Source organism: Buteo buteo, chromosome Z (genome assembly GCF_964188355.1).
Source record: "Buteo buteo chromosome Z, bButBut1.hap1.1, whole genome shotgun sequence".
In the NCBI taxonomy this organism is placed as follows: Eukaryota; Metazoa; Chordata; class Aves; order Accipitriformes; family Accipitridae; genus Buteo; species Buteo buteo.
Window position 1 is genome coordinate 33,241,669 of NC_134204.1, and position 16,408 is coordinate 33,258,076.

The 16,408-nt window shown below is 35.6% G+C and overlaps 1 protein-coding gene across 2 annotated transcripts in view; it reads right to left on the reverse strand.

Moving 5' to 3' along the window:
- PTPRD (protein tyrosine phosphatase receptor type D) overlaps positions 1-16,408 on the reverse strand; it is a 376,703-nt gene that overhangs the window by 143,952 nt on the left and 216,343 nt on the right. For both annotated transcript variants that reach the window (XM_075021650.1, XM_075021649.1), the window contains exon 5: positions 2,172-2,360. In XM_075021650.1, the coding sequence (XP_074877751.1) occupies positions 2,172-2,360 (189 nt within the window). The remainder of the gene's footprint in view (positions 1-2,171; positions 2,361-16,408) is intronic.

A 16,408-nucleotide genomic window follows, 5' to 3' on the forward strand; every position in this document is an offset into this window, starting at 1 on the left:
AAATCAGATGATGGACATTTCTGTGGTTTGTTTTTTGTTTGTTTTTTTTTGTTTGTTTGTTTTTTTTTCCTTAAAAAAAAAAACAACAAAAAACCAGGACAAAGATGAGAGGGATGAAAGGACAGAAAGAATGAGTAAGATCATTCTGTGAACGTTAGTTCAGCACTCTTACCTCTTATTGGTGTACCACCTGGGTGGATAATATGAATGCAAATAAGATTAGAAAGAAGAAGCATTAGTACGAGAAGAAGGAGGCTAGGGCTTTGGAAGAAGAATCAAATTAGATTTACAGAATTAAATAAGGTCTTAAGAGAAACTTGAATTACTCTACTGTTAAAACAGGAATATATTAGATAGTATTATCAGGTTATAAAAGCAAGTTGCATTGTACCACAAAGGGCAAAAAGGCTACAATTGGCTGCATTGCCATTCTCAGAGTAGCATCTGAGTTCTTAGATGTTTGGTTATATAGGGTTAGATATATATCGAATATGCCTCAAATACTTAAAGGAAACTTTACAATACTGTACTTATTACATAGTTTAGGAATATATTGGAAATTCTATTTAAATATATATATATAAATCTATATATATATAAAAAGAGGATACACTGAAGGTTATCTCAAAACATACACTGTAGTTTAGGCTGGATTATGGCATTTACTGTTCTACAGCTATGTGACACGTGTACTGTTTCTTTTAGGTGTTGCTATGACTGATAAGACAACATTTCTGTGGAGGTGTGCGTGTGCGCCACTATAGGGATCTGGTGACTACACTGACTGTTAGTAAAATGCATGCCATGCATTTTAAGAATAATAATAGTAATCATATAATAATAATCATAATAATCATAATAATCATAATAGTCTGAATATGGAAATTAGTGGGGGTGAAGTGCGCTTCAGAACTAAGCACTTACCAATAGATTCTGGAGATTTAAATACGGAGAGAAGAAAGACAGCATAAAAATATTATTATATTCCTTATAATTTGGTACAAAGTTTTCAGTTAAAGCTTTATATACTAAATCATCTATGTCACATGTGAAAAATTAATTCTTAATTTACATTAACAGAAGGTTAATTTACACAGTTCTGCTGACAACAAGCAAAAAGTCAGTTAACAAGACGATTTAACATCACAGGACAGGTCAAAAGCTGAGAATTCTGGGAAGACATGTGATTAAACAACTTAGATTCTACAACGATATCTACTACAATTGCCAAAGAAAAAAGCTCATTATATCCCCATTATCTTATTTAGGGATAAGCTTTAAACTTTATAAATTTAGAGTTTGTTTGTTTGTTTTTTTTTAATCTAAAGAGAGCAAAAGAATAAACTAGGGCAGGAGGAGAGTGAAAGAACTGCTAGGGAGGTGCAAGGGGCAAAGAGAGAGAGAGCAGCAAAAGCTGGATTCTACACCAAAAGCAGACTTCTGTAGATCCAGAAAATATAGGGTTCATAAAGCTTTAGCGTGGGCGCACACTACTGTGGCTAAATGTGTTGGAAAAATTCTCAGCCAGCAAAAAAACTTTATTCCATAGATTACCCAAGTATTTCTTTTCCTTTTTTTTTTTTTTTTTAAATTTTCTTTTTAAGGTATAATTGTGCATGGGAAAAAGTATTGTGTTTTATGTACTTGTGAGAGGAAAGAAGATGTGTCCAAACTGGCTAATCTTTGGTGGAGTCAAATGTGGAAAAGACAGCACAAAACACATTTTAAATTTTAATTGAAGTGTCTAATGCAGGTTTTGGTTTTGATGAATATAATCATTGGTACTCCTTGCAATTTCTGAATGAAGTCCAATGTTGAAATAAATTTGTTAAAAAAAAACTAAAAAGGAAAGAAGAAAGAAAGAGGAGAAAATGGATCCATCAAGTACTGCAAAAAGCAGTAAAGAAAAAAATTATCAAAAAGTACAGTCACAGCAGTGAGCAATGTGGAGTAAACAGAAGCTGCAAAACACAGAGACAGACTCTAGAAAAGGCTATGACAACATCACAGACATGGACAACACACTCAGTAACACAGAAAAGAGAGGAGGAAGAGAACTTATTACCTATAAATAAAAATTTAAAAAAAAAAAAAAAGGAAGAGAAAGAAAAGAAAGAAAAAGTGAGAGAGAACAACTCTGGGCGTTAGTAGAAACAGTAAGAAGACCCTACCTGAGCGTAACTGCTTGATGCGACCATTGTTGTTGCTTGTGTCAACAGGTAAGAAATCTTTGAACCAAGTTATTTCGGGATCAGGATTGCCACTGGCTGCACATAGCATGGTAGCTGTACGAGTTCGTTCAACCACCTTCAGCTGTGGGCCCATATCAATGGTGGGGAAACCTCGGGGAATTTGATCCTCTGCAAAAGAAATACATGATTTGAAGGATTTCACATTAGTTATGTAGTAACTCATGAAATCCCCAATCACCACCCTGCTTAATGTTCCAGGGTTCCTTAATTGTTCGTATGCAAGGAACTGATGCAAAAAAGATACTCACGCAGTATTTTTGGTAACTTACAGTGATCAAAATGCTGATAGAAAATAGAAAGTTCATAAAAACGTGGCTAAAAACTTTATACTTACTTATAAAATGCATTAAATTGGCATAGATACTGCATGTAGTGCATAATCATTAGACTCCCAGTATGGTACTTTACAACACTGATGTTGCTCTGTTTGCGAGGGTCCTTATTATTTTATACAAAAGATTGACTTACCATGCCTATCAACAACAAGGAAAAAAACCTTTCTTTACATGAGTCAAGTACATAAGGAAGTGTGATCACACAGTATAGAATTTGGCTAAGGACTTAGGAGACCCAAGTTATATCTCCTGCTTTCATCATTATTACCTATGTGCTGTTGGTCTTAACATTTAATGTCCCTGTGCTTCACTTGTCCATCTGTAAGATGGGTATGACAGAGCTTTACTGCTAAAGTGGCAGGACGTTCATAATGATCTTGAATGGAAGCAACTGTGTCAACTAAAACACTCAGAAATGGTAAAAAATCTCACCCTAGTGCAGTCAATAGCAAAATACTAAGTATACTGAACAAGAGCAATTTGCCTTCTTAAGATGATACACACTAGCAAGTAACACTGGAAGCACAGTGGGATCAGGCAATTTCTCAGAAATCAAGTTAGCATAGGTAAAATAATCTATTTGAACTACAACATCTTGCTCTTAATTTCCATTAATACAGCAATTTTTATTTTTTTTTAAATAATGGCTGTAATTTCAGTTCAAAAAGGAAGCAAAAAAAAACAAAGAAAGAGGATCAATACTAGCTATAAAACACATATCTTACTAAATGTTTTGATTGGTGGTTACTGACATGCAATTGATTAAGGGATAAAATTAACTTAGAAGAAATTGTTCGGTGTCAACTCTCTTTCATGAAAAATGCGTCATATTTCCAAATAGTTTCAGGGAAGTCTTCAGACTTTTCTGTAAAATGTAGCAGAGTAAGTACATCCTATAAATCTTTGCTGTTCTTGGGATCTGCTACCACTCATGAGCTACTTAATTACTTGCAATACAAATGAACATAGATACTACCCTGGTATAGCAAACACAATTCTCCAGTAAGTTTGCATAACCCTTCAGAGCTAGTATTTCTATCAATCAGTGATAAGTGTCAAATCATTCACTGGCTGTAAGCTCTTCCCAAAGAAAGGTATGTTTCATGTCTGTTTATAAACATGAAGTCTTTACTTTGGGAGTAACTGACAAGACTTGAGTTGTGATACAGAACAGGATTTTTATGACCTGACCTTTCCTTTCCTACTTGGTTCGTACAGAAAACCCTAGAGTCCCTTTTGCAAATACCTAAGTGTACAACAAAGATAATCTATCTTGAATACTAATAGAATGGAGTAGTAAAGAGCTTTCCTTTCTTATTTTTAATAAGGGTAATTAAATTCCATCCATCCCCCTTATGCATAGAATCTCTTTGAATGAATGCTGTTCATGAAATTTTCATGAGAAACATCACAATGTAACAGATTCAAATAGCAAGAACTCTTATATTTTTGACAGTTGTGGCCTGTTTCCAATCTGGCTTTCAGGTATTTGGCAATAAACCCCAATATTCAACATAAAATGGACCAGGGAAATAATGAAATTTCTAATTGGAGTGCTTATCACAGTGGATTTAGTTTTTACAATGTTAATTGCTTTTTTTCTCTCTAAGTTTATTAGTGATTTGTACAAAACTGTCTTTACACTTTGATGATACCAAGTTTGACAGATGATCAAACACACTGTGCAGGAGAGCTGAGTATCAAATCAGTGAACAAGTGCCTCTCAGCCACAGTAAGAAAAAAGTAACTATTAGAAAATTTTGATATATCGGTAGCTCTACAACTTTACATGAGGTGAAAGGAAAAATATTTTTTCCTGCTCATTGATATGCTCATTAGGCTCTAAACCACAGTATATACCACTGTTCCTTATTAAAATTCAGTTCTAGTAATTAGCTTCCAATTCATCAACAATTTAAATCAGACTTGACCTTCTCAAAGCCATTTGGTACTGTCATTTTGAGAGGCCATTAAAGGGCAGATATCTCTGTCCTTGTGCTTAGTGAGTCATACATGTAATACATATTTTGTTTAGGATGACAGATACAAGAGATTTAGAAATAGAGCACATTCTTTGAATTTGTTAGGTGTCTTAACAGCACTGGATTCTATTACTGGCATTAAAGGAATGCCTTTAGTACTGTGCTAGTATCATTTCCAATGGCTGGAAGAGCTCTACAAAAGTTATTTTTCACCAAATGTATGATCTGAACAACACAGAGAGACAATTACAAAGACTGGTTACCACATGAACCCTTAAAAGAGAGAATGATGCGAAATGGCCTTGCCTCATTTCCCACCATGGTTTTTCATAGTATTTCTAAACTGTCTCTCTGTGTATTCAGTCTGTTTGATATTGCTTATCTGTAAACAATGTCCTTGAGATTCCTACCTCTGCTGCCAGTTTTGTCAAAGTGGTAATTGCTTCCCTTTCAAGCAACATGTATGAAAAAATCATGTTAACCTCTACATTCAAATTTCAGTGTAAGCATACCTATAGACATTGTCCAACACATAATTTCATGTTGTTGCACCTGTCTTAGAGGTGAGCCCGCCCTCACAAATGCAACAGCTTTTAGAGTAGAGACTCAAACTCAGCTTTTATGGGTAAACAGTAATTTTGATGGAGTGGTATCTTGAAAACACCAAGTTAAATTATGCCTACCAAAAAAGAAACAATACTTACCTTCAAGAGGATCTACAGAAAAAAACTCTGAACAAAGCTGTGCCACAACTGTATATCATAAACTCTGCTCTGCTCATCCTTTAACTGTGTTTTCTCTCATCTTAAAGGGAAAAGTGTGCTGTTGCAAACTCTCTTTTTTAAATTACATAATTCTTCCATAAGATTTCAGGAACTTCCCAAGCTATGTCTGAAGGTATACTGATTGTCAAGCCTGCGTATATACAAAAGCTGGATCCAAAGAAAGAAGAGGATTTCATCCAAATCCAGTACAATGGATTTGACTCTTCATGATAAACCCACTTACGTGTACCACACAGCTAAACAAAGAGAAAAATAGTGATCTTCATCTAGCATTTGTGCCACACCTTCTTAACTTTTTGACTACTTTTTCCATAAAAAGCTACTTTCAGATCATGTCTAGGCCCTGCTGGCAGCAAGAAGACTGGCAGCTTTTAGAAACAGATTGGGTCTTAAAATCTGGAATTCTTCATGGCTACCTTGCTGAATCACTTTGGCAATCAGCATCATGTTTTAACAATAAAGACACAATAGTGTTGAATAATATTCTCAATTACAGTACCTTATGACAATATTACTATGATATGGATATGAAGTGCAAATGTGAAACACCCAAAGCAAATTGTGATGACTTGGGTTGTGGTTTATGGAGTATAAAGGCAAGGCAATAGCACCAGGGTCCAAAACTGGACAGTTGACTTGAAAACTGGGTCATATTTCTGTTAAGTATTTCCTTCCACATTAACTATTTGCTCCATCAAAACACCCATATTCCAGAATATCCATATTAAACTGTAGTTAAATCTGTGTAATCTGCCTAACATACATAGTCAAAGTGTTTCACTGTGCCTCTTAAAAAATGTTATCCTATGTGAACCAATTATTCTCGTTGTGGAAATGGAGCGTGGCTCTCCATTTTATTCAGGAAGAAAAAAAAGTCTATTTCAAGATTCACTGATAGCTTTGCCACAGGCAAATTTTAGTTATTCTGTAGCTCACAGAATAAAAAGGCACACATGGAGTATTCCCAGAATTCACTATAGATACTGAAGATAAACTGCTGCAATAAAGTTTATTATTTCAAAGAACAGTGTAAATAAAGCTTTTATTTTCACTATTCCAGATGGCAGCAGCATATAATTTGCACTGGTTTGACATCATGACCGTATTATTCAAAATCATTCTTCCTGCAACTGAACTGAACACAGGATGGAGAACAGTAAAATCAAAGATAGTAGGGGAAGGAGGAAAAGAAACATTTTGCACAAAGTTGGTATTCTGTACTACTGTTGAAAAACTATGCATATGAATAAACTGAAAAATAAAAACAAAGCTGTTTCTGAATATGCATAAAAGACTAATTTGGATTAAAAAGATATAAAGCATCAGAGAAGTGCCAGTTAATAAACAGTATTCCTACTGAAATATTTTACAAGGTAAATTTTGCTAAAAATGTAATTATCAACACACAATAAATTCTTTTCCCAGGGTCCTTTGTTCAAAGCTGCTATATACAGATGGATACTTTTACTTAGTGGTGCTGTAAGTCAGTAAAGGAGGCTAATGGCTAGACTGTAAGAATAGATCTAGGTATCTGTTGGGTTTTCTCTTAAATTTCACACAATTATACCACACAAGGAAAGGAAATCAGACATCTATAAGATGATCAGAGACTCACTAACAGTTAGTAAATATTCAGCAAGAGAACAGCTGCCCATACCATCCAACTAAAAACCATGCATTTAAAAATATTCTTCCTATATTGAAGAGATGTGCAAAGCACTTCTGATGCAAAAGAAAACAAATTTGTTTAGTAGCTCTGTATACAATTACCCTGCAAATTGCAGAGTAATGTCTATATAACAGAACATAGAGCCACTTAAACTGAATTATCATTTGCATGAATGTTGAAGCAGCAATTTCACATTGCATTAAATCAGTTAACATTCATTGTTATTAACATTTAGCCTTAAATAAGTTCCTTGTTTTAACAAGTAAGTGCATTGAGCCTTTGAAATTAGATATCTTCATAAGGACATGAAAATGCAAAAAGGAATTTGCACCTTTTGGCAGTTCTTAAAATCTGCTAAACTAAAGACTGCACATAGCAAGCTCTTTCCAAAGTGACCTGTCTCACTCATGTGAACAATGAAATACCTCTCACTCTCCTTTAACAATGACATTCCAAACAACAAGAATTAACATTTGGAGACTCATCATTCATAGTACACACAAGCCTTCAAATAAGGGTTTATTCTCACATTTGCACTCAGGCACTGTTGTAGCTTATAGCACAGCGTTATCACCCGAACATCATACACCCAAATTTGGTTATGACTAAACTTCTGGATGTCTGTTCTGCTTAATGGGAATGGAAAGGGACATACAAAAGGCTGTGTCCTAAAAAAAAAGAGAGGGAATCCAAGAATCCCTGCCAGATGTCCCTTCTCTAACATAAGGAGAGGACTCAGCCAGAATTACGGTAATGAAACAAAGGCAGAGGATGTGAAGTAGTGTTTTAAGTGCAGGGTATCATATATTTAGGAAAAGAAACACAACTTCTGAAGCAGAGAGGACACAGCATCTCACATATTTCCATATGCAAATGTTCACAAGAATGAAACTATGTATTTTGCAATGGTGAATAAAAGACAAGAGGACAGCAAAGGGCAGTGATATGAATTTCCGTGATTACCATTTCTAATTTGAAGCTTAGTTTCCAGACAGGGTTACGATTTAGATTACATTAAATCAGGGTTAAATTGGGGCTTGCCAAAAATGAGGATTAGGAAAACGCATGATTGCTCTATCCAGTCAATATTTTTAACACACTAATATTTGTGTTTTTACATCCTCCGCACTTCAATTTGAAAAATAAAGAGGAGAGACTAGGAGTAGTGCAGTGATGGCAGTCTTTGCTTTAAGCTTTAATTTTTCACTTCACACACAGTTTTATGGTGCAGTAAATAATGAGATCTGCAGCAGGTTCATATGTACAGCAGAGCTCACTTCTTATGTTAGTAGTCTGAATATGCAGATTGGTCCAGAACACATAAAAGCATTCCTTTCTTTTTTCCCCCTCCTTTCTACTCATTAACACTCTGTGTTAAAGTATTGATATTAGTAAACATATATGGCACTTTCAATAAGTAATTAGCTTATATTCATTCTTCAATATAATGCAATAAATCATCACAATAAAATTGCAACATACTAATTTGAACTGAGAAGGGGGCAGAAGCATTTTGGTTTTGCTTCACCACAGAGGTCAAGAGAAAAACAGTGAGCAGTCTGGCAAAGGAGTTGTCAGACCATACAGTTCCTTTCTCCCTCCTTCCTCTCCATCTGCACTACATGTCTAAACTTGTGCCTAAACCTAAAGGAGTTGTAATACTGCTTAAGACAGTCAAACAATCTCAGCTTGTGATCAACGGCCATTTCTGTTACTAATGTTACAAAGCTTCCCATGACTTGCTTCCTCAATGCCATAATCTTACTGAATACTTTTTAATGCAGCCTATATACTCTGCAGCCCGAACTGACAACTATAAACTATACTAACTGCATTAATGTCACAGCTGCAAAATTTAAGGACCTGACAAAGGAACTGTAGTGGCAAAACCATCAACTCTGTTTAAGTCTTGTTTTCAAAGGAGAATAATACTGTGTTTTGTTTTGTCTTGTTTTGTTTTGTTTCGTTTTCTAGGTCAGCATCAAACTTGTGCATTTTAGAAAGAGAAATGGGAGGATTTTCACTTTGGTAAGTGGATAAAAAGGCACCCCAGAAGGCCTACAGTTTGGTCCCTTAGAAGAAGGGACCTCAAGTTTTGACAAAAGATGCTTGGGTCAGGACGTTAAAAGCACTTTTGGTGCAGTGAATTAAACAGTAAGTTATTCAAGGTAGAGGCTATGCATTCCAACTGCTTTTTATGGTGCCTGAACAACAGTGCACCCATGCAGATGTAGCAATTTGGATGTTATTGCAGTATTTCAATAAATAGCAAACATAATGATGAGTAACAAACAACAGAAGTGCTATTAATGCTGAAGAGAATGAGAAGAAAGAGATATGTTGTCAGAACAGAAAATGAACTCTGGAAAAACACAGTTGAAGAGGATATCCCTTGAAACTCAGTATTATTGAGCATTACACTAATGTTACTGGTACAAAATATGCACGTTTTTTCTATGTCTAATGCAGCATTCATGTTCATTGGTCTGAAGAGCATGCTTAGAACATTCATAAGACTTACATGACTACAGATACGTGACTGTAAAAAAATCAGATATAGTAGCTTCTCATTTTTGTGGTTTGTTTGCTTTTTTTTAAAGTCTTTCCAGCTCTGTGAACATCTTCCTGAATATCTCTCGTGCCCACCTATGCCAACATTCCCTCTCTCTCACAGATATCGAGAAGACACCTAGGGATCTGTTAGCAGGGAAGGATATGTGTAGGAGAAGGGAAGAGAGTAAATATGAATTTCTTTTTTGCTTTGGGTGGGTTTCACCACATAAGTTGAAATAGCTTTGAGAAAGTGTCCAGACAAGGAAGCTAAAGGGTATTTTCTTCTGGGGGAGACACAGCCATTCACTTCTGTTCTGGAAGAATACAGAAGAGCTTTCTCTGTAGCAGACAACACACATTGCTTAAACCCCAGCTTTCTCACAGTTCCGTGTCCAAGTTCAATAATTACTGCTGTCTGATAAATACCCTTTAATGAGTATGGAGTTACAGAGCAGAACCTCATATTAACACTTAAGAGTATACATGTGGATGAAGGCATATATATAGTAACAAAGAAATGTTACTATTTCTAAAGCCGAAGGGAGCCAAGACTTCAATGTTTTAATCTCAGAAAGACTCACAGGTTCATGATGTCACATACATAGTTTTGCTATGGATTATTTTGCTCCCCAAACAAATGTTAGAACTGGCTGTGGCCTGTGACTTTGACTCTACCTGAAATCTTGCTGCTGCTCTAAACTGAAGTAAGTGGGACTAGTCTGGGATTTAGCATGTTTCATGTTATAAAAGGAAGCACTGTTTTCATCGATGATAGATAACCTCTGTACTCTGAGTTACTGTGTGGAAGAAAATACACAACATCCTGTCATGCCTTCTAGCACAGCGGAGGCCTGCCTTCGAAGCAGGCACAGAGGGCCTGGTGATGCAAGGCACTGCTCACTCTGATCCACTGAGAGCTAGCACTTGTGTTCTTCTAAAGCATTTTTCACAATAATAATCATATGGCCTTGAAAGAGCTATTGTGAACTGTTGTGAACTGAACTGAGCAAACTGAAGCAGGCCTTCTGGAAGACTGAAGGAAAGAGATGTACTTTAAACATGACACTTTCATATTTGTCTAGCAACAGCAGCTAATACTTCTCATGGAACTGTAAATGAGTGATGACATTGGGATTCATTCATGAGATGCTGAACATAGACAAAAATGGATTTACTAAGCTTTGCTATAACTCTTGCTGCAATTTACTCCACTAATTACTCCACAAATTATATTGTCACTGTCGTGGTTTAACCCCAGCCAGCAACTAAGCACCACGCAGCTGCTCACTCACTCCCCCCCCATCCAGTGGGATGGGGGAGAAAATCGGGAAAAGAAGTAAAACTCATGGGTTGAGATAAGAATGGTTTAATAGAACAGAAAAGAAGAAACTAATAATGATAATGATAACACTAATAAAATGACAACAGTAGTAATAAAAGGATTGGAATGTACAAATGATGCGCAGGGCAATTGCTCACCACCCGCCGACCAACACCCCGCCAGTCCCCGAGCAGCGATTCCCCGCCCCCACTTCCCAGTTCCTAAACTAGATGGGACGTCCCATGGTATGGAATACACCGTTGGCCAGTTTGGGTCAGCTGCCCTGGCTGTGTCCTGTGCCAACTTATTGTGCCCCTCCAGCTTTCTTGCTGGCTGGGCATGAGATGCTGAAAAATCCTTGACTATAGTCTAAACTCTACTTAGCAACAACTGAAAACATCAGTGTTATCAACATTCTTTGCATACTGAGCTCAAAACATAGCACTGTACCAGCTACTAGGAAGACAGTTAACTCTATCCCAGCTGAAACCAGGACATCACTAATTTGAAATAGGATTTTGGCTGGGCATAGAGGCATCATATGTTAAAAAGTGTTTTTTTAAATCTGTTTTACATGCTGAGCTCAAGGTTGACACTTGTAAGCCCGTCATAATTATTTAAACAAATTACACAATTCAGTGCTATCTTTAAAAAAATACAATGAAATAAAAAATCTGCAACAGGCAGTGTAAAATGGAATTTACTAGTCTACAGTCTGAGTAAATATCTCCAAATTATAAAAACCAAAAATGTCATCAACAATATTTGTGAGTATTTGCTTACTAAATATTAAATTGATTTTATGTAGAGTATAGGTAAGCTTTTTGTTTTCACAGTTTCCTTTTAAGATAATTTTCTCACCAACTTTCATCTAGCTGATCAAAGATGATCCTAACAATGCAAGATGTACTTTCTAGAAAAAAGTGGAGGGGAGGGTTGGGTTTTTTGGTTTTGCTTTGTTTTGTTTTATTTTGAAAGAAATTTCTGCAAATGAAAATGATAATTTGTTAACACAGATACAGCAACGTTTAAGTTCCAGTTGAATACTGTATTAGCATGGATATAAGGAAGTAGTTGTTCTGTGCAGCTGGAAGTCATGGGCCTAAACAACTGCTGGGTTTATGTTCGAACAGTCCAGTGTGATTGCCAGAAGGCCGAGGGAGTCATGATGTCAGGTGGGAAGGGAGTAGGTGTGGGGGGGGTAGTGCATCTGAGAAGGAATAGAAAGTTTTGTGTTTTGACAATTATTTGAAAAGACATCGCAAACTGTTCTGTGAAAACCAGTTAATGAAGTCAAACAGCTGTGGAGAGCCAGTTCTTGCCTTTAAACATAGTGTGACAGACTAAGCTTAGCATAGCATTTTATGTGTCAAGTACGTAAAAAATCAGTGTAAGCACAAAGAACCTCCATGTCAACTCTGTGGACAGAATTAACACATGATAAGTTGCATGAAAAAAGTACAAATGAAGAAAACATAATGCTTGAAAACAGAAGATGTGAATCCATCCAGTGGTGAATTATCACTCAGTGAGAGGCCCTATGCCACAGAAAGAACACAACTGACTGAGAGCACCAGGGTTGTGTCTGATTTCAACAATGGAAGTGTTTCTTCTTGGATTTATTAGTAAAAACAGCTGTCATCCATTTTATAGCTAAATGCAAAACTTATTTCTTTTAGAGAGAAGAGATCAAACTATTTTTCTTGTAGGCTGGAGACGTAGGCATGAATATTATTATACGCACTCTTTAGTAGCAATTGGGAGCAGATCAGATGTTATAGTAACTGAGAAATAATTTCTGCCACTAACTGAATATACAGTGATAAATCTTAGACTACACAACAGTATTTCAGTATTTTTTTGTACTTGAAGAAGACTTAATAATCAATCTGTGCATACTAAACATGTTTCTGCACTTATTTTATAAGGCATACCACTTTGAATAAGTGCTACAACATACCTCTTCTAAGTATTAACTGAAAGGCTAAGACAGGGATTATAAGAAGGAGGGTTGGTTGTTTCTGACTTCTCAGTAACTTCCAGCTCCTTTGGCACATGAAGAAAACATCTTGCTAACATATAGCTAGGGTTTTTTTGGTGTCCTTGCTTCAAATACTGTGCTTCTGGAAAAGGTTTGTCTAAACTGTTTATCCTGATGTATGAAAACCTTTGTGAAGAAGATGATTTTTAATCTTTAATTGACACATCTAAGCCTTCATACTGTTATCAGTTAGTATGTATAATATGATTGAAATAACCAGGGAGCTGCTAAAGTCCTGTGTACAGCCCCCATCAGTTAATATGTAAAATAGGGAAACAGTATCTAGACTTGATTTAGGGTTTAGGAACTAACTACTAGACAATGGGGCTTTGTAAATAAGTAGGATGTTTATGTCAGAAAAGGCAATGGATTGTGGTCTGGTCAATAAACATTGAAGAACCACTTGGAACTGCCAAGACTAGAGAAGAAGTAGGTAAAAGGTAATTCCTACAGGGGGAGATCGCGACCACCGAGTCATTGACCACCTACTCAAATAATACCACCTACTCAAAAGAAGACAATGAAGGAACAAGACAGAGTCTGTGCACTAATTTAGATGAGAGGTGAAGAAGAAAGAACCAATCATTACAGAAAATAACAATGAATATGTATTAGTTAAGTGTATAATTATGAGGATTTTTGAGACAAGGGTGTGCTGACTGGAGACAGGCATCCATCTATGTGCATCAATGAAATTAGTTTGAAAATATCTTGACTCTGTGTGTTATTGGCTTGCACACCGGGTAAATGAACCCCATTTGTGGGACAACAATATTATTGCAGGACCTGATGCAGGTATATGTGTCCATAAACACTGTTACCTCCAAAGTCCCACCTTAACATCTTATTTTCCTTTACAAATCCACCAACAAGCCACCCTGAAAGAGCACCATCAGGAGCTTTGAGAAAAACATTCTCTTGAATTTTGGCCTTAAAAATCTCCATGCTTCTATGAAGCAAGAGAAAAATCTTTCTTTATTTATCAGGTTTTGTAAACTATTAGGCCAAAATTTTCCAAGGTATATATTCAAGTTCACTTTAATACATGACTTTTTGCTATTTAGTAGCTGGGTTTGCACAGAAGTCAGTATCACAGAGATCGCAGCTGCAGAAACACTTCCACAAATTTCTTGCCTGAACATACTGGAAATCTCCCTCTGCACCAAAATGTCTGAAAGCTTTTGGAAAATATCAGCAAGTACCTGGCAAATTTCCATATCTCTATTGTTATGCCTGTGATCACCTTTACCACCTCATATAGAAAGTAGGATGACATGAACCTGATGCTAACTTAAGTCTTCAAAAGAAAACCAAAATAATGGCTTTGCCAGGTGATCTCCTGCTGAAGTCTTGAACAACTGAGAGCAAGCATACTTAAGTGTATCTACCAGTTTTAAATGAGCTTACAGAAACCATCTTTCTCACAACAAAATCTAAAAAAAAAATTAAATAATTAAAAAAAATTAAATTCATGACTACCACCGCTAGTATTCTTTCTTTTGTGCATAAATTTAGGCACAAAATCTTTTGTTCCAGAAGAGGAGATAAAAATTCCTTAGAAAATATCTTAGATTAGTCTCCATGAAAAGCAAAAATGAATCCAACTATCAGCTGTAAGTTATTGCTTCCTGTTTCAACTTAATGACAATGCAGGACATCAGAAACTATCAAGGGTTTAAAAGTCAGGATACATCAGCTGCAAATTGGGGGACTATATTTCTAATGATTTGGAATCAAGAAAAAGTGTATATCCATTATCCAGCAGCAAAATATGTAGTAATGCTAAATAAACTTATGCACAACATATGCAAGGCCAACAAGTAACTTAGTGTAAATTATGTGATTTCTTCTGAGTATGCAGGATTAGCTGAAGAAGCTTTCAGAGATCTCATTCTGTCCTGTCTTTTTAACTCCTGAGTAGATGTTCTTTTCAATGAAGGTAACAAAAATAATTTTAGTAACTACTGTTTATGTAACATGATTTTGCAAAGCATTTCACAAAGCAGACTTATCCATTATAGTTATATCTCTACAGCTCCATATAATTAGAGTATATTGTTCAAATTTCATAATGAATTCCTTTTTCTTACAGTATTTAGTTTTATCATGTGAAAGACAGTGAAAGCATTCACAGTATTTGAGTCTAAAAAGCACCTCCTCCAAAACAGTTTTAATGATAAAACCACTACACATTAAAAAAAGATTATTTAAAATCAGTTTTGCATCATTCTGTAACACTGCATAACTGTAAAAATTATGAAAAAAACAGTATTGCTCCATATTTCTTAAACCTAGGCAGTCTGTTCCAAATAATCACATGCAGAAAACGATTTCTTGATTGGCTACCAATGGCTGTAAAACTTTTTCATTTCATAATTTATCTAACTTAAAGCAAATGAGTAGTCTCATTCAGAAAACTGACTGTAATGGAACTATTTATATACTTAAGTATGTTGCTGAACCAACTGTCATATTTTCTAAATTCATTGCCATTTTATTTCATAGGCTATTTCATATTATGCTTTATTCCTACTCCAAAAGCAAATCAGATCATTTACAAATTTCCCCACACACATGAAAAATATTACACTCTCTTTCTCTATATGTGAAATCAATTGTATGCATATCACTTATCTGCCTGAAGATTCATAAAGAGCTGTTTGGATTTTATCGTGAATACCATAAAAATTTAGACATGCATCATCAAGAACAGTTCATCTCACCATGGTATTTGGGCAAACTATTTATGCTAAGGAGATACAGCATTGCAGAGAAATAAATGATTATTTTCTAATATCATTGGAAGAACAAGGAAGCCATTTAACTGTTGTTGATATCACTAACCATCCAGCTTCCTAGGGCCTGAACAGGTAGCCATTTCATGCACACTACACTGAAAATTAGTTACTAGAAAACCAAGATAAAAGAGCAAATGATAATTTTCAAGTTGATGTTTCAGCAGTGCAGGTGGACTAACATTCACATGTGCAAACTGTGATTAAAAGTGCCACTGGATTTTATCACCATTCATGGTTAATAACTCTCCTTTTTTAGATCACAGTGATATGCTAAGACAAAGGGCACTAAGCTTTTAGCACTATACCAAAGTATCTGCTGAGTATTAGCTAAATGGTAAGATTAGCACTTACTACCACCACCACTTGCTTTAGCAGCTACATGTTAATTGGACTACCTTTGTTATTTAGAGGTTATAAGATTGAAAGTTCACAGCTGGTGTTTGTAAGGAAGTAGGCAAACAACTACGTTCTCAGTCAGTATGAGATGTTAGTTTAATAATTATTACAATAAAACACATATGGTTTCTATTCTTCTCTTGATGTGCACATAATACTAATTAGCTTTAATAGGAGTTACAGAAGTGCATCAAAAGAATAGATGCTATATAACTTAGAATTCATTTTTAACACATGAAAACAGTACTGTACCTGTTTGTATGAAACCCTCACACA